General features: G+C 31.8%; 1 protein-coding gene and 1 long non-coding RNA gene across 3 annotated transcripts; both read left to right on the top strand.

Annotated features, from left to right (window-relative positions):
• The first annotated feature begins 773 nt into the window (after positions 1-773).
• Positions 774-5220, top strand: LOC128171593 (uncharacterized). 2 transcript variants are annotated; one of them, XM_052837389.1, is made up of 3 exons: positions 774-1350; positions 3619-3744; positions 4605-5220. In XM_052837389.1, exons 1-3 carry the CDS (start codon positions 1023-1025, stop codon positions 5186-5188), a joined length of 1038 nt encoding a protein of 345 aa, XP_052693349.1. In that variant the 5' UTR covers positions 774-1022; the 3' UTR covers positions 5189-5220. The 2 variants fall into 2 exon arrangements, with proteins under 2 accessions (XP_052693349.1, XP_052693347.1); XM_052837387.1 differs by lacking the exon at positions 3619-3744.
• Positions 5221-15626: 10406 nt separating this feature from the next.
• LOC128171622 (uncharacterized) lies at positions 15627-16780 on the top strand. Its single transcript, XR_008242107.1, has 4 exons — positions 15627-15665; positions 16026-16145; positions 16422-16522; positions 16666-16780. It is a non-coding gene; the product is annotated as an uncharacterized LOC128171622 (long non-coding RNA).
• Positions 16781-25946: the final 9166 nt, after the last annotated feature.

Here is a 25946-nt window from a genome sequence, read left to right on the forward strand (position 1 = left end):
ATTTACATTGCGCAACTCTTCCTCATGGAGCTAAAGCTATTTATGTTCAATATGTCATGATCGCCGTAATTAGACCTTAAACTAGGTAAAAGTTGTAAAAGAAAGCAACAACGACGAATCGTTTTGATTCATTTGAAATACAAATTATCTGTTACTTTTATAATGAATTGTTTACATTATTTCAGATAATGGAACAGTCGTTTTATGCATGAACATAATTTACACCTTATAAAAATACCTCAAAACTGATGTCTTTGTACAAATTATTTTTCCCCTTTATGTTTTCTTGTCATTGCATTAATGAAAAGATGTGTGCGATATGAACTTTTAAAATAAAATGGTGTCATCAAAATATTTGAAAGAGCTTAATTTTGTAATACGTAAAATCAGCGTTTGGATTTAAAGTAAATTTGTGCTTTATCGTCGACTACTAGTTTCCACACATGTCAAGAAACACTCAGTTGAAAAACAAACCAAACACTATTTACATTCTTACTTGATTTGATATATTTATGCTTATAGTTACATGTAGATCATATGCATGTAAATGTGTTTAAATAATACAGTTAAACTCATTTTTAAGCGGGCGAACACGGATATAGCGAATATAGGATAACGCAAAGTTTTTATGAGTCCCCGGTAAAATTCTTAAAAAATCTTTGCAAATTGTTACTCTTATAACAAATTCGGAGACATCGAATTTACGGATATATCGAACTGATTCTGTGTTTCCTAAAGGTAAATAATGACGATATATAATTAGGTTTATCAAATATGGATAAACCCTGTTATTTCATGCAGTTAAGCATATTGTTTGGGGCAAGAACTATAACTCTAGTAATGTTAATTCAAGGGCAATAACTCTACACTTCCTGGTCTTGGAGCGTGCGCGTTAAGCTCTTCCTTTTATATTCAACTGTTCCCTGAGTCGGTCACAAAAAAATCAACTAGAGAAATAGTCAAGTTTTATCGTTTTAATCGGCGAGTTTTATTACTTTATACCGGCATATTATTACAATATCATGCTGAGGGTAAGGAACCAAAGGGCATCTAAGGCGAGAAGCCCATACGCATCCGTGCCAAATGGAACAAATACAGTTGCCTCGAGTAGTGTATTGGCACGAGGTCGTCGCGGAAATCGTCGAGGAGGTCAAGTGAGACAGCCCGTTCCTCCGACACAAGCGACTCCTCCAACACCTGCGGCTCCGACGACACCAGCGACACAGGCGTCAACTGAAGCAGGCCAGGGAATGTCACGGAGCGGGATGATTCCTCACAACATGCCGCCCATAGTTAACCCCACCCCTGACGCACCAAGTGCGTTGTCGTCACATGTTCCCATGAATCAAGGTACAGAAAATTATTTGGAAAATAATATTGACACGCCAAACCCATTTAACAGTGTTACTTCTATACTGGGATCCCATGTATCCCAAGCTCTCAAAGATAAAATTTGGAATGGCGAAATTGTTCATTTAAACAAATTGTTGATTCAAGAGCCTTGCACAGAAATGCAAAATCAAATTGTTTTCGAGGGGGGTGTTTTTCAGGTCAAACCAAAAAATAAAGAAACAAAAATTACAAACTTCTCGCAATGGATGGATGCATTTTTCATATATATGCTTCTATATACTTAGAAAAACATCCACTACAAGCCATTTCACTCTTGAGGTATATGTCAACAATTAAAAGGGGGGCTGCTACATGTAGTAACAATTCAGGTTGGTTGGATTATGATGTGCAATTTCGCTTAAAGAAGTCTGTAGACTCCTCTTTAAACTGGGGATCTATTGATGCTGAACTATGGTTGTTTTACATGCAAACAGTTAATAAAACCCACTTGTCAAATCAGTCAACTCGTAGGTATTTGAAATGTTATGCCTACAATTATGAAGGTGTTTGTCAGAAACAATATTGCAAGTATTTGCATCAGTGCATCACATGTAATGCATATCATCCCTCCATTAAGTGCTTCAAAAATAATCAATCTAATCAAATTCCCAAAAATGCACCTGCTCGTTCGGAAAATTTTAATTCCAACAACAAATTTTTCAGGAATCGACAACAAACCACAGGACGGCAAACCTACATGTAACTTGTTACATAAATTATGGGATATTGGCAGCACTCCAATCAATACATATAACTTTGATTCTTTACTGATAAATTACCCAAACAAAGAAATAGCAAAAGTTCTATCAAATGGGTTTAAAAATGGGTTTTCACTTCAATATGCAGGCATTAGAAAAAAGGTTGAATTTAAAAACATGATATCTGCAGAGGAACATGCTGTTGAGCTACATGAAAAAATAAATAAATAAATAAAATTGGGTAGAATTTTAGGCCCCTTTCCCTGTCCACCTATTTCAAATTTGCGGTGTAATCCTATTGGTATCCTCCCCAAAAAGCAAGGGGGGTGGCGTATGATTTCTAATTTATCACACCCAGTGGGTAATAGTATCAATAATCACATTGATCAGCAATATTGTTCAGTGTCGTACTCTACATTTGATCAAGCCTTGTCACTGATTCAGGAGATGGGGGAGGGTGCATTAATGGCCAAAATGGACATTTCAAGTGCTTTTCGATTGTTGCCAGTCTGTCCTGAAGATTTCTGCTTGCTAGGTTTCAAGTTTTTAAATTCATATTATGTGGACAAATGCTTGCCAATGGGTTGCTCAATTTCATGTTCATTATTTGAGATGTTCTCTTCCTTCCTTCACTGGGAACTGCAGCAAAGGTCAAATTCAAGGGGGATCATTCATTATTTAGATGATTTTTTTTTTATTTATAGGTAGAGCAAACACAGCTGATTGTGAGATGTTAATGGCTCATATGATAACGTTATCTGAAATTTTAGGGATCCCATTAGCTCCAGAAAAAGCAGAAGGTCCATGTACATCTATTTGTTCCTTAGGATTAGGCATTGACACAGTTTCAAGAACTATTTTCATTCCAAAAAATAAAGTTACTTAACTTTTGGAAAAAATTAATGATGCTTGAAGTTGTAAAAAGGTCACCGTTAAAAAAATTACAGTCATTAGCAGGGTCACTTGCATTTGTGGTTAAAGCTTTGCCCTCAGGAAGAGCATTTTGTCGTCGTGTATATGCCGCTTTAGCAGGAGGTAAAAAATCTTGCCATTTCATAAGAATTTCAAAAGAAATCAGATTGGATTTAGAAATGTGGGTAGAATTTCTTACAAAGTTTAATGGCTTAACCCCTTTTCCATCTTTGACATGGCAAGATGATGAGACACTCAAATTTTATACAGATAGCTCAGGTTCAAAAGGGTGTGGGGTTATATTTGGCAGTCAGTGGTGTTATTTGGCTTGGCCTTCACATTGGTTTTATGAGACAACAAAAGATATTACTTTTCTTGAACTTGTGCCTATTGTTTTGGGAGTTTTTATTTGGGCAGAACAACTTAATGCAAAAAAGTTATTGTTACATATTGACAATCTCTCATTAGTTCATATTATTAATCAAAAGTCTTCAAAAAATAACAGGGTCATGGTTTTAATTCGAGCGTTGGTATTGTATACCCTTAGTTATAATATCCAGGTTAGAGCTATACATGAAAAAATAACAATATAGCAGATGCTATTTCTCGCTTTCAGTGGTCAAGATTCCGACAGTTGGCTCCTACAGCAGACAATTTTCCGTGTCAAATTCCTGCTCCATTTTGGGAGATTATTCATCAACTATAGATCAACTGTTAGAAGCCAGTATATCTGAAAACTCAAGTAAAGTTTATAAACAAGGCATCCAATCATTTTTTTAATTTCAGAGTTCAAGCTTCCTTTGAGCATTTGTGGCCACCACCTATAGATCATATAGTAATGTTTATAGCTTATGTGAAGGAATCTGGATTTGCATTTTCAACAGCAAAATCTTATATGGCTGGTTTGAGTCTTGTTGTAAATTTACATGGTTGGCAGAATGCTACGGAATCCTATTTGGTCAAAAAGTTGTTAGCAGGATTTAAAAGGTCATGCAGAACTCAGGACATTAGACATCCAATTACATTGTCTTTATTAACACAAATTACCAGTATCACTCCACATTTAACTATTTCTTCATATGAAGCACATTTATTTCAGTCAGCATTTCTCATTGCATTTTTTGCTTTATTGAGAGTAAGTGAGCAAGTGGCATTGGAAAGAAATCATGTTCAAATGTTGGAGGATGAGTTTATAGTTTTTGTGGGTTGCTCAAAAACAGATCAATTTGGTAACGGTTCATCCATTAGAATACCCAAAACACCAGATTCTGTTTTGATGTTTCAAATTTTTCAAAAATTTCAAAGTCATAGGCAATGCATTCAAGCAACATATCTATTTGCCCACTGCAATACTAAACCATTGACTCAATATCAATTTTCATCCATGCTGTATAAATCCTTAAAATTCCTAGAGGTACCTACAAATTCATTCAAGTCACACTCATTTAGGACTGGTTGTGCAACTTACCTGTACTTAAAAGGGGTTTCTGAAATACAAATCAAGCACATGGGTAGATCGAGTTCCTCGGCTTTCAAATCCTTCATAAGACAATATTAATAGTATTTTTAGTTTTATGCTGTTAAATCATACATAAATTTAAGATTCAGTTTGGATCATTGGCTCATCTATTATTCATTGGGCACAGAAATATGCAGAGACCACAAATCAGTTAAACCTTGGATTAAACCACTTTACCATTAATTGGAATGGTAGAAGGGGAATGGTTTGGGAGTACTTGTATACAAGTGTGTCAAGTATGTTAATAGCTAATAAACAACCAACTATTTTGATAATTCACTGCGGTGGTAATAATATTGGGGACCCTCAAAATACCCTAAAAGGTATTCAAAAATTCATGAAACTAACTTTATCTCAAAAAGCAGACCTCTTGCCAAACACTCTCATTGTATGGTCACATATATTACCTAGAAGTAATTGGAGGCAGTCTTTATCAACCATTGAAGGTGAAAACTCTAGGCGTAGAATAAATAGTGCCATTGCAACATTTGTTTTGAAAAAGCTTAATGGTGCATCTATCAAATATCCAGATATCAAGATAACTCAAAAGAGATTATTTAGATTAGATGGTGTGCATTTGTCGGATCTGGGTAACAATATATACATAAATTCCCTGAAAAATGCTATTGTGCAGTTTGTGACATCTTCCTCTCGCACCAATCCTTAAAATATACTAGCTGATATATCTCTGGCAAGTCATGGTCCGTTTACTTATCTATCTTATTATATATCATATACATATATCTGAATCTAGAATGTCCAAGTATAGACATTCTTATGTATCATATCTACAGGTGTCATTGTTGTCAAAATTGCCGCCTGGTATCGGCGGATGGTTCACGTGACAGTGTCCGTGATCCATTTGGCATAATTTTGATTAGAATACTGTCTCCGTGGGGCACTGTTTTTTCCAGGCTCCTCGGGTCAAGAGAGTATTTCTAATATTGTATATTACATATATATATATATATATATATATATATATATATATATATATATATATATATATTTGATATATGCTGCCATATTGTTTGAACGGCGCATGTCGAGTTCAATGTACATGTATGAAATCTATCTGATGTACATGAACTATATATCTGACTGATATCTATCTGATATTCATGTACTTATCTAATTTATGCACATTTGATTAAACGGCCATGACAACTACGCCAAACAAACAAAAGTCTATTTAGTTTTGTATATACATCAGGGTACATATCTGAATCATAATTGTCTGTTGTTTTTATATTGGTATTAGCTAGAAACATGAAAAGCATATTTATTTGGGCAAGGGTCATGAAATAACACTTTTATCACGAATTTCCTTACATGTTAAAAAATTGTGCACTACCATTGATCATAACAATTTGATTTAATTTATTTTTTCTTAAATTTTTCCATTCACAATCCGATTATCAAAAGTATTAAAAGGATGCACGTTCATTCTAAGCGTCAAGTAGCAAAAGTGTAGTCTGGTTTAAAAAAAATATGTATTTAAACAAACATTTTGAATTCGTTATTATTATGAATTTCGTTATACGGATATCAGGAAATACGGATAAAACGAAGTAAATCCATTGGTCCCTCGAGCTTTGCTATCACCGAGTTTTACTGTATTGATAATAAAAATAAAAATTAAAATAATCAAACATAAATTGCAAATACATCATTACTTTCACAAGCAGATTTTTAGACCGCGAAAAAACTTTAATATCATATTTGAATACCAATGATTAGTTTAGTTCATCATAATCTGGATTTTTAGTAACGTATCCAATTTCTTCATAAGCACAATTGTTGCCAGTGTAGATAATATTAGAAATTTTACCGGAGCTTACGTTCTCAGTGTCCTCGTTATATTGTCTACCTTCAGCGGTTCTGACGTGCAAATCGATTGTCAAACTTGAGCATAAGGGCGAAAGACTCATCGAACCATCTAGTAGCTGGTTCCCTCTGATGTTTCCCTCAGGATAGCTGGCACTCATGTTTGCTCAACATTATCCGGTAAAGCGAATGATAAGGAGGCCTTGGGGACGAAACGACCTCAACCTAATTTCAAACTTTCAATAGGTAAGAAGTCTGACTTGCTTGAGTGAAGTCGGGCGGTCGCATGAGAGTGCCTAGTGGGCCACATTTGGTAAGCAGAACTGGCGCTGTGGGATGAACCAAACGCTCGGTTTAGGTGCTTAAGACACGACGCTCATGAGCTACCATAAAAGGTGTTGGTTGATATAGACAGCAGGACGGTGGCCATGGAAGTCGGAATCCGCTAAGGATTGAGTAACAACTCACCTGCCGATTGAACTAGCCCTGAAAATGGATCCAAAATCCAAAAATATTTCCAACTTCCAGTGTATTTGTCTGTGATAACACTGCGAATCAATTTTGAAATGTAAAGTGCAATGCATTGCATCAATGAATATAAATATTTAATCATACAATTGCTGTATTTGGATGTATATAGATATAAGTAATAGCGAATCATTCTTGAAATATCATGAGGGGATCAAATACGGTGCGGGATTATCAAATCTATCATATTGCCCTTCGGGCATTGATCATGCCCGACCGTATTTGAAAACAAGAAAACATTTTACCGTCTCTACGAATGAAAATGTTTAAATAAAATACAATGTGTTTTCAATGCTGAAGTCAGAGACATAAATAATATGTTATTTATGTCTCTGCTTAAATGAAAGAATGATAAATCATTAGTTCGACATGCGGCGCAATGTCAAAACTAAAAGTTGAAAACAACGGATAAAATAAAAATTGCTAGGAAAAGTACTTTAGGAATAAAAATGTTCAAAAAAAAATACATGTAATTTTGTTATTAATCATAATATTTATTCAGAAAATGATTTGACTGTAAATCCCACTTTAGAGTCATCTTTTTTTGGGGGAATAACTGCTATATAGCCATTTTTTTGTTGGGGGGGGGGGGGGCATGGCTGGGGGGGAGGGTGTGTGCGTGAGTTGCTTTACAACACCGGTATATATTACAATCTCTTAAATCGTAAGAAATTAAAGTGGTTGACCTTACGGCTTTTTCATACCTCAATACCCCAGGGGACATCAGCTGTCCTGTACCGAATAAAGATGTGATGTATACTGGGTGTTTCCCCAAATCAATACGCAATTTCACCGTTCCTCTGTCACCTTACACCGTACCCTGCCTTCCATGAGTGGGCAAATCTGCATACCATCCATTGCCTGGTCGGCTCCCCACTCTGGTTAATTAATATATAAATGATGCTCCCATGCTGGTTTCATCAATGCAATTTTTTTTCTTTGAATATGCATAAAAGTTTATGCATGTTCTAAGTTTTATTTACATATGTAAATGTATTTGTTTTTATAATAATTTCGATTATTTCTGGAATAAAATGGCTTCAAACATCATCAATTTTCTAAGTCGTTTCTAGATCTGTTCTAAATTTTATGAATTAAGAATGATTTATGAAAATTATTATGGTCTGAAACCACAAGTGAACTATACGTTTACGCAAATATTTCAAATTAATTATTGATTATAAAATAGTTTGAAAAGATATATGCTTATTCCGTTACCATGATTTCAGACCTTATATTCTGAACGTATGTTTCAATTTAAGGTCAAGATCTAGCTAATGATAATTGCCTACAAATTTATGAAATTCAAGATATAAATTCTCTTAATGATGCTTCATAACACTATCTTTGTTTCATAAAGTGTATCGGGGCTCTTGTCCTCGTCTTTAAAATGATGTCAAATTGAATATAGGAACTAGGACTACTTTTCTCGTTATTAAATTTAGAATGTCAAAATATTGTTTTATTTTCTACATAATTCCCTTAAAGCCGTAAAATACGGGAAAATCCATCAAATCAATTATGACGTCATAATGGTTCTAGCACGAAAAAGACACTCTGGAATCATTTACTAGATCTTGACCTTAAGCCAGTTTACACATGTACTTTGATTTTCGAAAAAAAACTAAACACAGCACAAAATAAGTTTACCTTTATGGATAGTGTCAGTCTTACAATCTTAAACTTGTCCAAAATCGTTTCAGAAAAAGAAAAGAGATTTTTTTTAACTTAAGGTATTTAAACATTTGTTTTTTGACATACCTATCAAATAATTAGAATTGACACAAAGGTAAACATCCTATATTTTTTCAGTAACGTCATTTCTTTTAACTTTTAAATTTCAGAAGAAAGTAAAGATATTTTTATTAAAGAATAATAACGAAAATCTGACATTCTGTATCCATTTAGAAATATCTTAGAACATCTAGCTCAATTTTCAACGTTATCACTCGGCTAATTTCGTGTTGTATATAATGCAAAATCTTTGTAAATTATTTTATTAGCTGCTTTCTATATTCTGATAAGAGACACAGCTGGATGAATCTCTGCCATTCAGTCAATTGAAAGGTGATTAAAAGGTAACTGAAAGGTGACTGAATGGCATAGCTGTGCCATTCAGTCACCTTTCCAGACCATTCAGTTACCATTCAGTTGACTGAATGGCTGAGCTTCATCCTGTGAGAAAAAGGGGGCATTTAATATGAGAAATCGTCGGAATTTTTCATTTGAATTTAATAAATATCGTTGAAGTGTTTACGTGTTTATAGATATCGAATACTTGTAGACAATGTGCTGCATAAATATCATAGGACAAACAATAAAAAAATATCGAATTGAAAGGATTTAAAGCTTTATGAACTCTCCTATTACATGTTTGATGTCTGTTCTTTTTCTTTCGCAAAGACTTGGGGTGGAAAATTTCAAATACTGTCACAAATAGTATACATTTTAATGATACACTGCGCTCTGCTCATTTCATTTTTTGAGGCCATTGTTGAGTTGACATCCATAAAATTGCGATGAAAATTCTTCAACGAATTAAGAGTGAATTAAGCTCAGTGTACTGTGAATGACCTGAAAAACCTACATGGTCAGTAAATTTGGTATCGAAGTTCACAACTGTTCCACCTTAATAGTCCCTTTGCATACACTATTTCTTGCCCTTCTTTATTATATGCATAGGACTAATCATTAACAAGCAAATGCATAATAAATAAAGCACGTTAAGTATCAAATCATATTATTTTTATCAAAATACGTCCTATATCTTAGATGAATATACATGAATATACTTGCATCTTCCCATTGTTCCTATAATGTGACCATTCACGAAAGCTTTTATTTAAATCAGGTTTGAAATAAAAACATACTAATTAATCACCTTTGTATTGGTCTACCGCATATAGTTCTGTCAGTAAATCTGATATCTTATCAATAGCGAATAAACTTTTCCGCATTTTTATGCATCTATAAACCATTAATATTAGATAAGGAACTTATTGAATGCTGTAATTTGTCCTCATTTGAATCAGTTTCTTCCTGCTGCCCACACTTCACATTGTACATATTCCTTTATTTGCTTTTGAAGGAAATAAACTCTAAAACATTCTTATAGCAATCTACGTAGAAGCTTTATTAGGCGTAGAAATTTTTCAGCGTAATGTGTACAACAAATGATGATTTCTTCATCGGCATCACTTATCATTTACTCAAATCACTTTTTCTTTTTTCTCTCTCTCATTATAGTCAAGAAGCTTGTTTGGAAAAAAAATGGTAATATTCATAGATCAAGTACCAATACTGTTTAAAGTAAATAAAACAAAAGACAGTACTTTGTCTAGTACTCTTCCAATTTCTCGGTATTAAAGCCCATCAAAATCGAGTCTATTATTTTAATATAGTAGTGTAGATAAAAATGTATTTGTTTAAAACTGTATCATTCATCACTTGGTGTTAAACCACTCTGCAATATAAAGAAAATATTTAGAAGCAGGTCTAAATTAATTAATCTGTCTAACAAACATTCCAGTCAATCAATGATATATTATGTATGATTTTACTATGTAAAAGCATAGCAGAGTAGGAGAGTAAATTAAGCTCAGTGTACCGAGAATGACCTGAATGATTTATATTTGTCGTTTGTGAAGTACAGTTTTTAAAGATCTTATCACACATATTCATGGGGGGGGGGGGGGGTGGGGGGTAGGGGGGTGGGGGATTGCTTTTTTAGGGGGGTTCAATTATTGACAAATAAGCACAGACATTTTTTTTTTAAAATGAGCTACTCTTCCTTCCTTTAATTAGATACGTTAGATACATGAAACAACGTTAGAGTTGTAAACAGGAAAAATTCATTTTGTTACAATTGAAACTAAATTTGCTTTATCCAATATTTATTTAATGCATGGTTAAGATTATTTAACATTATTGTAATAAAAAAAGTTTATATCATTGTGTTTAGCCTGTTCAACGTGGAATGAATTGATAATCTCGATAATGATTTTCTAAAGAAAAAAGCAGGCAGGTTAAACAAATTTGATATTGTTATAATCTGTTTATTTGTATGAACGTTGTAAATGCAAAATATACTCCCTATTACAATACCCAAAAGCTGATATTCTTTTTTTTATATAAATTATATTTACCTTACCCTATCTATGTGTTTTTATTACTCAATCGAACAGATGTGTGCGATAAAAAAAAATCTTAAAATTGAGAAAGTGTAATTTTGTTTTACGTAAAATTGGCATACTATGTAAACAATGCACATATAGTAAATAATTCAAGAAAATTACACTGCATAGTGTAATGCCTTCGTACCAAAGCCTTTTTCATTGTAACAAAAAAAAATATACCGTACCTCTGCTTGATAATAATGAATCTATTCTCAAACATCCAAATTTGACGATTTTATACAGACTTTATGACTTTCTTTGGTATTTTAACGTGTAGCTTAAAAGATCAATCATTTGATTATGAAGCGATTAACATTCCTTAATACATCCAATCTTTTTTTTTTTAATCGGAACGTTTATCTTTTTTCACTTTTAAATTAAAGTATATGCAAATACATTTAGATAATCCTTTTTGTACCATTTTTGCAGGTTCTTCCTTTCCATCCAGGCTTGCATCAAAACTCACAGGTTCCGTTAAATCTGTTACAGCTGTTGCAGTTTTGGTCGCATTTGTTATCGCAGTGTGGACCATACCAACCAAGAGGACAGGCTATCAATAATAAACTATTGACAACGAAATCTCGTTCCTACTCCTTTGTCTTTGCTTTTCTTTTTCTGCATGTTCAGTGTGACAGAACTCTTTTTCTGCATGTTCAGTGTGACAGAACATATAATCAATGAACAAGAAGAATTTGTAGTCATCATGTACGATCGATCCAGCAGTACCAATAGAGTAAATGACGCGCTTTTAAGACAAAGCCACTATTCAACTATTTTTACTGGTTTTAAAGACTGTTCTAAAAATAAAATAACTTTTTGCCAACGTAAAACTTTAATTTTCAAAACGATATTTGGGGATAATATATTTATGTTCGTTGCTAAGCGAATAAAATAGAAATGAATCGGTCAAATTAGTCCCTTCGTGTATTTATCTTCCCTTTTATTCCGTCTATTACAATAATTGCTTGTAGTTGTGATGCTTTTCAATAGATTTGTTTGACGTCAGATTTTTATTTCAGTTTAATTTCTGTGTTCTACATGTAAAGATGCATCCGAATCAGACCGGACACTAACAAATGTAATGACGCATGGATTACGTCAGACGTTGTTTTGTTACGTATGAATAACTACCTTAATGCTAGTTTAAAAACATGCTAACCAATTTCCTTTGAACGAACAGGTCCTTTGCATATATACCTTATAAATATTATTCCGTTCAAACTCTCTTGCAGTATCACGCAATTATTTTATTTAATTAGGGACTTTGTTTCACTGTTTAAAGGGACCTAAAACGATTTGAGACGAAAATTTTACATTTGATGTTTGTATAAAATGGTTTACTTGTGTATTTTGTATGATTCATTAAAATTTGAATGTTAGAATCAAGATACAAGCAATTATGGTGGAAAAAAGTCGTTGAAATGTAAACAAAGCTAGAGTCCTATATATTGATTTACAAATCATGTTAAGTGAAGAATTTACCATTTCTTCGGCAAATTAACGTGTGACAATCAAGATGAATTGATATCATGTGTTCATGAATAATTTCATCGACAACAGAAAGCAACCATAGTTAAAAACAACACATAATGTAAAAAATAAAAGGATTCAAGTTCTGTTTACAAAACAAAGATTTATAACATCTGCAACACTCTTGCAACTCAATATAGGACTTTCAAAATTTGACAAAGCGTTGAAAACATCTATTTTGACTCCATAGGACATTTAAAAGGAAAAAAATAAATTTTGAACAATATTCAGCTTAAATCGTGTCTAAGTCCCTTCAACCTTTCGTATTTTATTGAGTAAGTTTTCTTCCTGTTGTTTACACTTGATATTGTTAACATTTGTTAATGTGTGTTGTTTAGGGAAATTAGACACGAACTACTACCCTTTGTCACTTGAACGTAAATAATAATCACCATAAGTGTTGTGATGATTATATTCTTTCAAAATTCGATTTACGCAAACGAACTACTTGTCATGTCATTTGGATTTCAGAAAATAACTTTGCCTACTATGAATGGTATCATAAGACAGCTTACCAATCTTGAATTCCAGTAAACCCTTTAAACAAAGTTTTCATATATTGTAAGTTATATCCAAAAAAGTTAAATAATGGTACAGATAACAGATACATTGTAAATGAACTAGTTCTGCAATTCAGTATCATGTCAGTTATGCTTAATTTTATTTTCAACAACTTTTTAATATTGTCATATGCGTGATACGAAGTTTGATAGCCCGTCGGAAAGACTTGAAGTTGTTTAACAAAGAAGCCAGTTAGTCAGTAAATGATTTTTATCTTACCGTATGATTTTACAATGCAAAACATCTCGCTGAGCGTGAGTAAAACGGGCAGTGTTCTCATTTTACGGGGAAGTTATGTATGTATTGTACACACACATACAATGTGCAATCTAAAAGATTGATTTATACCTTATAAGAAGTAAACCTACGAATCTTATTGCACATATACGTAAAAATGTATATCCTACTGTGCTTATATGTCATTTCTTTTTGGTCGAGTAAACTGGTTGTGTTGAAGTTCATTTGAGCTCATTTTAATTATGTGTCTAAGTATCTACAACAAAAAGGTTACAATATAACTATAGATTCATGAACTAAAGCAATAAACTCGATGAAAAGTTATAATAATGTTATAATTGCTAAAAAATAATAAGTCAAGGACGACAAAACTCGATTTGTTAAAACTATACGTTAAACTTTTAATGTTTTTTAAGATCAGTATTTTACTTTATAACCTGTTTTTGTTTGATGACAGTTTGTCAAACAATGCCTAAAAAATCAAAACTCTACTTTAAAGAATTGAGAAAAAAAATGGCCTTTGCCAGGTGGCGCAATGTGCGACATCGAACATTTCAAGTCTTTACGTTGTTGTTTTACCTTCAAAATCGTTTATGAACGTTTTATATCCGATAATGTCTTAAAAGAAATAACATTTTCCTTAAACATGTACCCTGACTGCACATTCGTGATGCATTTCAAGTTTTGTTTTTAATTTTACTACAGTTATTGCCGAGATCAAAGACATGCTGCGGACATTACTGCCTGTTTTTACATAAAATATAATGTGTAGTAGTTTAAATCGTATTAAATTGCCCTTAAAAAATTATGAATATAATTCAAAGATATCTTATAATTAAGTGAAGAGTATTAAAAATCCAAAGAAAAATTCTGTCGTCTGCATGTGATTTCTTTGATCGATACAAATGTAAACAATACTTACAAAACCGTTGGGGTTACACGGAACATCCGTCAGAATGACCTAGATCGTCTCCCTATAGGAGAAAAGATCTGTAGAAATACTGAGCCGTTAGTAGAATAGAAATAAAGTTCTTGTTATCGTGAATGTTGCAGGATAACCTCCTCGTTCTCGAAATGTAGTTTGAAACGGCTAACGCCTTGGCTTTTATATTTCAAAACATTTCTCGACCTCGGAAATTATTCTGCAACATTCACAAAAAACCCATTCTTTATTTCTTAAATATTCCCTTAGTACAAGGATCTGTTGACTTGTATTATATGTACATGTTGTCTAAGTCCATTTCTATTGATCGGGTTTTCCTTTTCCTTTACCTATTGTCATCATACTTGTCCAGTTATTTTTTATGTCGCTTCCCTACGTATTCGCAAAATGCATTAAAAAGCAATTCTACTTACTTTGGCATCGGCTAAGGATTTGTTCAAGTAAGGTCTTTACAATTGTTTTTACTTACTGGTACGCCGCTTCAAACGCTGATGTCGCCATTTTACCACTTGTTCACACTTCAATTTGTCACAAAAAAATCTTTAAATCTTTTCAAATTATTCCTTCATTGCCAAAATATGTATTGGGAAAATGTTAGAATAATTAACGAATTAACATCCATGCTTTTTTATTATTTTATTTGAAAAGAACTTCCCGTTGTAGTTTTCATTTCTTTAAGTTAATTAAACTATTCTTTCTTGGAATTGTGCTTCGTATCGAAATTATTATTTAGTATGCTTTTATTTTACATACCTTATTTTATACAACATCTGATGTGAAACCATAGCTTTAATGAAAATTATTTGAACCCTTTGTCGCACGAATTTCATCTTCCCTTATCTTCGTTTAACTAAATAACGCCACTTGTCAACGCAATTTTGCGACAACTCTTGTAAATACAAAATATGTTTATAAATGCATTAAGTTTGTTTTAAAATATTTGATAGTCTATACTTTTATAAATCATGACAGAAATTCCAAAAAACATTTTAACAAAAAACAAATAGCTACAGGTTAGACTTAATACAAATATAATTTTTATAAGAACATTAAAGAGTCCCTTTTCAATTGTTCAACTTTCATAAATGGATCAAAGACATTAATAAAAGTATTTAAATACCTTTTGCTATCTCGTCTCTAGCACTATTCATTTGTGTTAAAGTATAGATCATTAAATATACCGGGATGGGGAAGAGAATCCTGAAATATTTTTGACAACGGAAACCATATGACAGGATGTTTGCAAGCATTTTTTGGTATAAATAAGCCATTTCTTAGATACTACAGGTCACCTCCAGTTTTCTAATCAGTCAAGAAATCAGGAAAAGAATGTCGCAGCAACAGTATGTAACGTCAACATCTTATTGAAAAAAAACAATGCAGCAAATCTAATATGTTTATCTTTCTTTCAGTACAAGTGTTTGTTTTAAACAGTAAGAGAAGTAGTCTAATGTCTTCTTGACATTTTTTTGTTTTGTTTTAGAGAACACACTTAAAAGAATTGAAACAGCAAATCATTATGCTTAAAATATTTGTCGTGAAACCAAATCACTAAAACATTTTATTTAGCGGATTTGAGTTGCCAATATAGAATTAAAAAGAAATGTTACGATGTTTCATAAGTTCATACAAAAACTTATGGAGATCAAGATAAAGAGATTAAGAATATTAAAATATTTAAAAAAAACATTATGAATTTTTAGCCTTAGCGCCCCAAAACAAGGCCAAAAAAATATGACAGGGGATGGAAAGACAGTGCGACCACAAGGTGGAGGTGGACAACAGCATGGAGGCGGGCAACATCATGGAGGCGGGCAACAACAGTATGTTTCATTTCATGACAATATTCCAATGTTAGAATTCTTATTCGTGCATCCATAAATGTAAGAGTTTAATTCAGGCGGCAAGTGATACCCCAGCGTCTTTTTAACGATATTAAGAGCAATTTTGAAAAAAAAGTTACGGTGATTTTTTGGGTGACTTACTAGCTAACAAGGAAACATTATACAAATAATCTCTTTTTCAACATTCTGCATTTCAATCAAAAAGTTGTTTGGATTCTATTACAATTTTGAAAATCAAACTACTCTTAATTTTAGCCTTCATGCCCCACAACAAGGCCAAAAAAATATGACAGGAGGTGGAAAAACAGTGCGACCACAAGGTGGAGGTGGAAAATAATCATTCAATTTTACCTATGGTAAGGGTTGCTAAAAATGCCTGTGTAAAAAAAAAATCATAAACGAATTTATAAATAGATCATCTCATTAACAACTGTTATGCGTCTTATATATATATTAACACAATTGCTATATAGTATACATATATATTGATTTATTTCAGACTGTGCATACTGCAGATGAAAGTTTTAATTTTTACGCGCCTTTATATATTAATAGATACATTTCTTAACTTGTAATAATTCTGATCCAAGAAATAAATCATAGTGATACTTTAATTGGTTGTTTTGGAATTTGATTCAGTGTTTAGCTCACCTGAACCGAAGGTTTAAATGAGCTTTTCTGATCACCCGTTGTCCGTAATTCGTCCGTATGTCTGTCCGTCTGTAAACTTTTCACATTCACTTCTCTTAAACCACTAAGTAAATTTTTAACAAACTTAATACAAGGCATCCTTATGGGAAGATGGTTCTAAATTGTTAAAATGATGGACTTAACCCTTTCTAAAGGGGAAATAATTGCGAAACAGTAAGTAGGGGGCGTGTTTCTTTAAATATTTTCTTCTCAAGAATCACTGCACCAGAAATGCACAAAATTTGCACAAAAACTTTTATCAATAGTAAAGATTCTAAATTAAAATGTTCATGACCTCTGATCCAAAACTTTGGTTCTAGGCGGGGTTCAAAGTTTAATATATGTAGAAAACATGTTAAAACTTTCTCATGAAGTACAACGAAACAGTTTTGTGTATTAATATTCATTCATCCTTGGCTATTGTCGATTTTTGATCGTTAAAGTTGTAACATCGGACCAACACTGGGGCCCTGGAAGGAGATCAAAGTTTCACATAGTAGTAAATAAGGATATTGTTTAAAAATCTTTTTATCAAGAACTACAATGCTACAGTTTTTAGTTATTATTCAAGCATCATTAAATTATGAAGATTTATAAATATTGGAAGCTGTGAACCCTGACAAATACTTTGGCCCCAGACTGGAGTTTGAAAATATTCTTCTCAAGAACTACAGTGCAGCTGTTTGTGGGAACACTACGCACGCATCCATGACTATTATAGATTCTAAATTGGTAAAATCATATTCCATACATTATACGGATAAACATTTTTTTTATATTATAAAAGATAATATATTATAATTTTATAATTTTTACAATAGGTTAAAAAAAATGTGCACATAACTTTGTTCCATAAATACGTATGTATGAAATATTCATTTAGTTCAATTAATCTTACGAACTTTTGGAAATTAATTTTCCATGTATTCACATTCTTACCGCAACATACATCTCATATATTTTTTTTAAATGCAATGCATCGGTTTAGCACTTGCCCTTAAACACAAAAACAGTGACAATGCCAGTGCATCACTAAAGTAAAAGTGTCAAATAAGAAATTAACATTGTATGCCTTTTTAAACAACGTCGCATTCTGATATCTTTTATTTTCAGCATTTAACTTCATTGCTAAAGATTTATTGTTGTATTATTTTTTCAAAAAAAGTCATTGAAAAATAGCATAACCGTATACAGATTTTTACAAGTTAATTACATGTATAACAACAAATATACTAACTTGCGCGTGAGTTTAATTGTTGAAAAATAATAGTTGTTACCTTTGATTTTTTATAAGTTATTTAAATAAACCACTGCAAACCAAAGTAACACAAAAAACTTAGCATTAATCTCATTGAATTATCAATAACTTTTAAATATTTTGACATTTGACCACTTTACATAAAATTTGTTCCTAAATTGATATTGGATAAATAAAATGAAAATAACAAAGCTAATGTCAAAGATCAAATACATGTTCATAATATATGCAACACACCTGAAACCCCTGAGAGAAATAAATCAAACTACTATATACAGATTACTAAACAGGTAATGTTAAAATTGAAATGATTAAAACTTTAAGGAAAATGAATATATATATTTCAAGGAAAATGAATATATACAATTTCATTAAGTTATATTTACATCTACCTCCACTTTGTATGTAACCTCTATTTCTAATGGAAATTGAGGTAAATTCATACATACATGACGGGACATGAATCGTTGCAATACAAAGCATGTCCTATCCATTGACGTTATAATAAACGAATTCATCTAATTTGCAAAAACTTCTATTGATGTACTGTTTAGCGTTAAAATGTTTTATTTAATGATGTTTCATGTCATTTTTATACTTTTACTGCTTATTTGGTTAAATTGTTACTTAATCAATTGAAACTAACGCCAAACTGAGCGCACGTACTCCAAAGACTTGCAACGACGTGCCTCAAATATAAAAGTAGATGTAGATACAATATTGCAATATTAGTTTATGTTGAAAATTGGCTGTTCACTCTGTGTAACGTTGTTTTTGAAAATGATAATAATGTACGTACTTCAATTTATTTTTAATTGGCTATTGTCTAATTGTCTAATTCAAAGAGTACATGCTTAAAAAAAGAACGCAGATTTTATAAATGTCTACAATGATAGCTACCTGCATACTCATGAAGCACATATAAACAAGTTTTATTGTTTAAATATAAAATCAAAATGCATTTATTTTACAATATTATATTCTATTTTTAATGCACGCATTTATTCAGACATTACTTTTATGCTGCATATTTAAATCCATCATCAAACGCTTTATATAATCACACCACGAAACTCGGTTTTGATATACTTCGATAATCTTTTTAAAAACGTGTTACATGTAGGAGTAACGAATTAACGGATGAAATATAAATACTGTAGAAACAGAAATATTCGTTGAGGATTTAATGTCGTTACTTTCATTGGCAAAATAAATCAACAAAAATAAATCCATTGCGAATTTTTAACCAAAGTATTAATGAATACAAAGAAGTTACTATATAATGAAATTAAATGCCAATGGAATTTAATTTCTGTTTTCTCATGCTGTACAACCTCACTGCAGCTCTGTTTTTGCTGTCTGATAAATGAACTCAACACTTGTGCTTGACGGAATATGTCCTTTATTGAAAATGACGAAAGTAAAGAAAAATATAAACAAAATAATAAGGGATCAGACCCCAAAACTGTTCACACAAAATGTTAAATAACTTATCAATATGCTGATCCCTTTAAATTCCAGAAAAACAATATTTTGTTCAAAATTATATACAATATATACAAAACCAGCAAAAAGATGGCACCTCAAAAATTAAATATACAGAATAACAATATTTTGTATATATATTTGCATCTTTAAAATATTGAATGGTGACACGGGAATGGAGGTGGGTGTATCAAAACATTATTCGTGCTAACACTCTCATAGATGAAGACAGAATGACACTACTCTCACTGGTCAGATACTGACTGCATCAAAATACGTGACCATATCGTTTAATTTGATTTGCTGTTAAATTTAATTTGGGAGAATTACACCATGGATGTTTTTTACAATTACATAATAGGTCACTGGGAGGTTTTAAGACTAAAGATTTGGGCTAAAAATAGAAATGGACAGTGACCACTGAAGGGAAAAAAACCAGAATATGGCCAACAACCTTTACAAGGCCTTGGAAAGAAATGCAATATATCTAATCAAACATCAACAAAACAAATTACACCATGTAGCATGTTAAAATGTTAAATATATCAACGAATAGCTGCTAAGAAATCTTTGAGGAAAATTTGTTCGAAAAATTAAGGATTAAAGTGAACAAAGTCCATATTTAGCAAGAAGTTGATGTTCGATACCGCCATAAAGCATGCCTTATCAAACAGTGTGTAAAAGTTTTATACACCTACAATGAATAGTTGCCAAGAAAAATGCGACAGAATTATTGTTACGGACAGACAGAAGGACAGACAGACAAACACCCAAGTGTAAACCAGAGTACCCCATCTCCTTCAGAGCTGCGGTATCAATGTAAAAAAAGATGGAATTCTGCATAATACATAATACTTTGTAAAGTTTTGTCACTAATAATGTTATGTTGCAAAGCATATTGTGCAATACTTTGACAATCACGCAAAACTAGTGACATAATATTGTTGTCTGAAAAAGAAAACTATTAATAGAGATATAAAGTTAGAGTGAAATTAAATGTGAAGGAATGTGATGCATGCACATAATGCTTTATAATACACCAAATTGATTTTAAAATTTTCGGGTTTACGAGTTATCGAACTTTTAAGGTATCTATGAAAATATAATGAGTTAAATTAAGCTGGTAGAAAATAACATATTGTATCACGTTTTATTAGTATGCATTGACAGATTTTTGACACGATAATCAATTATTGGAAGATAGAAAAAATAATTGATTTAAAGAGAAATAATGATCAAATCGATATGAATGGATGCTTATTTAAAAGTTAAAAAAAAAATGTACCATAAATGTCATTTTTAAAAATTCATAATGCCTTACAAAAATCAACGAGAAAAACTCTTACATGTCAATAAAAACGTTATTAAATCTTTTTAACAAAACCTGCATTCGTAAAGTACGCGAATATAATATAATTGTAAATAATCAGTTAATGTTTGATTAAACAAAACCTATTTGAAAGATATAGCTACATGCATCTGCATTGATACAGAGTTTGTACAAACGTTAACGTGATAAATCAAGTATTTTATTCATCAAAATGTGAAAGCAATATGAGAGAGAGAGAGAGAGAGAGAGAGAGAGAGAGAGAGAGAGAGAGAGAGAGGGAGTTCTGGTTATCACGCTTAGATATACTGAGTCCAGGAGCTACATGTATCAGTTTGATAATACTCTTCAATTTAAATATACCTTTCGCTTTCACCTAACCAGATCATTATTTACAGCCTGAGATAAGATGGTTTCACACATACCTACAGTGTTCACCAGATAAAAAAATATCTGTCGAGGAAAAATGGATAACAAAGAATAAACATATGGTTTTACATGGTTCTTATCAACAGGATACAAGTACGTGTACAAACAAAAACAACGAAAAATTTTGCATAGTGAAAATATGTACAGCATGTTATAAATTTTACCCCAGCAAACCAAAAACTTCTTTTAACATTACAAATAAATATTATCAGTTCAATGTAAATCAAATATCATTTCCTATTGAAATGCTACGACTTTCTCAAGAAAACTTATATGTAAACTTTAATTAAAATACTTTTACTTGAGAAGGGAATGAGAATTAGGCATAAGTTAGATCTAAAGGGTTTTAAGTATCCCCTGAAACTTCGGAACACAGATTATTCATAATGCAATAAAGTCGCACAAGACCAAATGCCTTTAAATTGCATTATTTACGAATTGTAGTACAATCATACAAATATTTTCAAGTATTTAAAAAAAAAAATTTAGTATCGATACAAAATGTCCTGAGCAAAAATATTTTTGCTGATATCTATTTTGTTTTGCTTAAAATAACATTGTTTTGACATACACTATGTGTACATATAGATACAAACATCTACTTTGTTACGTTTTAAATACGTTTTGCATCAAAAAGCGTAATCTGCATTTTGCACAAAATATCGTGATCGTTAAATCCCGTTGGTGTGCTATACAGAAACGGTCCTTTAATTTAAACAAACCTTCCCTGTTCATCAGATAGTACATACATGCAGCCATCATCTTTACTAGAAACAAATCAATTTATGTCCTTTCTTATACATATGTGTGTTTTTAAAGTCTGTTCTTAACACGTTGTTCATATAAGTTTTACTTTATGTACTTACATTTAGATTTCACACAAAAAATGCCCAGTATATGTTTCGTCCCCATGCCGATTTCACAAAATTTAAGTCAGTTGACAAAAAAGCAAACTTATTGAATTCCGTCACTTGCAACTAACTTTTTATTTATCATTTAGTTAACTATAAAAAAAAAAAACTATGTTCTATACATGTTTTTTTGTTCATTGTGTATTATCTTTGACACAAAACAGTTAAGTAAAATATTTTAGTATCATGTGTTTTTATGGCAATAAATAACAACATTTTCATGTTATGGCCAAAAAAACCAACAACGTTCTTTAAAATAGAACTTTTACATGTCATTGAAAACTATCAAATCTTTTTAACAAATATAAGTATAAGTATCCGATTTGGAAAACAGTCAATGTTAAATAAAACAAAACCTATTTCAAACATATATTTACAAGCATCTACATTGATATAGGCTTCGTAAAACCTTTAACGCGATAATTTAAACATATGGTGTGTTTTTTTTCAATCGAAATGTGATAACAATGAGAGAGAGAGAGAGAGAGAGAGAGAGAGAGAGAGAGAGAGAGATAGTAATATGCACGTGACACATATCTCCTATATTGCTTAAAATCACATATTTATACATTTTACATACTGTAAAATTAAAGCGTAACTTATAATTTCGACACTCGGAGAGAACATTGTAAACAATACTCTAAATTGCCAAGTGTAACGTTTATTCTATAAATCAAGATTTTAATTGCAACTAGTACCCTTTTTAACTGGTTTACCAGTCTCTAAAAGACGGGTTGTGAAACATTTGGTGGATTAAAGCCATCAAATAAAGAAATAAATACCTGGATAAAACAGTAAAAGTTGTTTGGATATTTAACGAACATACTTTCTTTACATACTAGTATGGATCGTTCAAATATAAATTTCTTATCTATCAAGCAGATTCTGCAGTATTTAAACTCAAAAAAATAAACGACTCCTAGTCATAAAAAGCAACCTCATTTCATGTTTTAAAATCATTGTGATATAGCACAGGGTATTGATTATAAGCGTTGATATTCTTTCCAATTTCTCAACAACAAATTTGCCCGTTAGACCCAAAGGCAAACATCTTTTCGTCGACATAAATATTTAAGGTCTTCCGTTTCCAACGGAAGACCTTACTATTATTCTGAAAATTTTTCAAATTTCTTATTAGGGTTTTCCGTTTTCAACGGAAAACCCTTCTGTTATTCTACGGTTTCTTTTTCTTTATTATTAGGGTCTTCCGTTTCCAACGGAAGACCCTCTTGTTATTCTACGGTTTCTTTCTATTATTATTATTCTTAACATTCTTTTTCTGCCTTCTTTAAAGCTTTATTTCTCGAAAACTATTCGCCCGATTTGCACAAAATTTTCCGGACTTATAGGACATCGGAGGGGATAAATGTTTTTAGTTAAATTTTTTGCTGACGTCACTTCCGGTTTCAGATATTGACGATTTTATAAATTTTTAAGGGTCATTTTGTCCATGCATCTCCTCCGAAACTAATCAAGATAGAAGCTTGAAATTTTCAGGGATTGTAGATGAATGTATGTAGATGTACCCCCATGCTTCCAATGATGAAAATTACTAAAGGCCTCAAAGCTCGCCTGGACCTGAAAATTGACACCAAATGTTTTCACGAAATTTTTGCACATTTTTTGTGAAATCTTTTGATGTACAAATATTTTTATAAAACATGTAATGCAAAAGTTGTTTCAAATTACACGGGCTTTCATTTGATATCAAGAAAAAGGGGCTGGCCCCTCAAATTAGGGGCCAAGAGGGCTGTAAAGTCTTCTTACAATAACTCTTTACTGAATAATAATTTGTTATTAATTATAGAAGCAAAAATGTTCATTGTACAGCTGTTTATCTATACAGTACCATACTTAAGTCATATGTTACGTAATTAGGGGTTTCAAGGGGCCAGAAATTCAAAATTTCGATCATTAATATATGAAAAAGGAGAAATATTTTGAAAAGCATTGAAGAACAAAAGTTGCTTAAAATAATGTTCTGTACAATATGCCACCTTTAATTTTTTTTGTTCATTGCCCCATTTAGGAGATAAAGGGTCGGCCCTTAAAAAACACATTTGTAAAGATATCCTAAGAACGGTTAACATTTCGTGAACACTTGTTTAACAAAATATTTTTATATTTGCAAGACCTTTCATTTGATATCAAGAAAAAGGGGATGGCCCCGCCAATTAGGGGTCAAGAGGAGTCTTAAATCTTCTTACAAGAACTCTTTACTGAACAATTATTCGTATTAATTATAGAAGCAAAAATGTTCATTGTACAGCTGTTTATCTATACAGTATCATACCTAAGTCATATATTACGTAATCAAGGGTTTCAAGGGGCCAGAATTCAAAACTTTGATCATTAATATCTGTGAAAAAGGAGAAATATTTTTTAAAGCAATGTAGAACAAAAGTTGTTCAAAATAATGTTCTGAACAATATGATACCATCAATTTTGTTGTTAGTGGCCTCGGTAAAGAGTTAAAGGGTCGGCCCCTAAAATACAGTTGTTTAGATATCTCGATAACGGTTAACCATTCGTGAACATTTGTAGAACAAAATATGTTTATATTAGCGAGACCTTTTATTTGATATCAAGAAAAAGGGGCTGACCCCTCAAATTAGGGGCCAGAAGGGCTATTAAGTCTTTTTTATAATAACTCTTTTCTGACTAATAATTTGATATAAACCATCAAGCAAAAAAGGAGCTTTTATTAATCTTAATTTAAAACTGAAATCCGTTTTAAAATCGGACGATGCATTACAAAAATATTGGGATTTAAAAATTGAGTTTTCCGGAAATTTTGATTCCAGGTTCTTTGTTAAGAAAATAGTGTTATGTTAAAAGTTAAATTAACTCGTGCCTAAAATGATTCGGAAATTGTTAATTCGTACTTGAAGATATTCGGGACTTTGTTTTTATAAAGTCGTTCTAGAAATTGTTAAGGTTTTTGTTAATTCGTTCTTGAAATCATTCAGACATTGTTAGGTCGTTCTAAGAATTATTTGATTTTTAAAAAAATATTTTTTTCATTTTCTTTGTAGTTGGTTTTAGAACTCTGCTTCTTGCAGGAACTTCTATCTTTACTCTCGACACAACCGGAAGACCCACTCGTTGCTTTGCAACGAGCTTTGCTCTAGTTATACTTTTTTTTCTTTTTCTGACTTTTTTGGATCGTTATTTCTCAGAAACTATTCAACCGATTTACACCAAATTTTTAGGAGTTATAAAGCATCAATGTCGCTATTGATTTTTAAAATTTCAAATGATTACGTCACTTCCGGTTTCAGATATGGACGATTTTGTAAATTTTTAAGGGTCATTTTGTCCACGCATCTCCTCTGAAACTAATCATGATAAAAGCTTGAAATTTGCAGGGATTGTAGATGAATGTCTGTAGATTTCCCTCCATGCTTCCAATTGCGGAAAATGCGTAAGGCCTAGAAGCTCGCCTGAACCTGAAAATTAGCACCAAATTTTTTCACAAAATTTTCGCACATTTTCCGTAATATCTTTTGACGTATAAATATTTTGTTAAAACATGTAATGCAAAAGCTGTTTCAATTTGCACGGGCTTTTATTTGATATCAAGAAAAAGGGGCTTGCCCCTCAAATTAGGGGCCAAGAGTGCTCTAAAGTATATTTGCAATAACTTTTTAGTGAACAATAATTTGTTATCAATTATAGAA

This window comes from Crassostrea angulata, chromosome 2 (genome assembly GCF_025612915.1).
Source record: "Crassostrea angulata isolate pt1a10 chromosome 2, ASM2561291v2, whole genome shotgun sequence".
Lineage (NCBI taxonomy): Eukaryota > Metazoa > Mollusca > Bivalvia > Ostreida > Ostreidae > Magallana > Magallana angulata.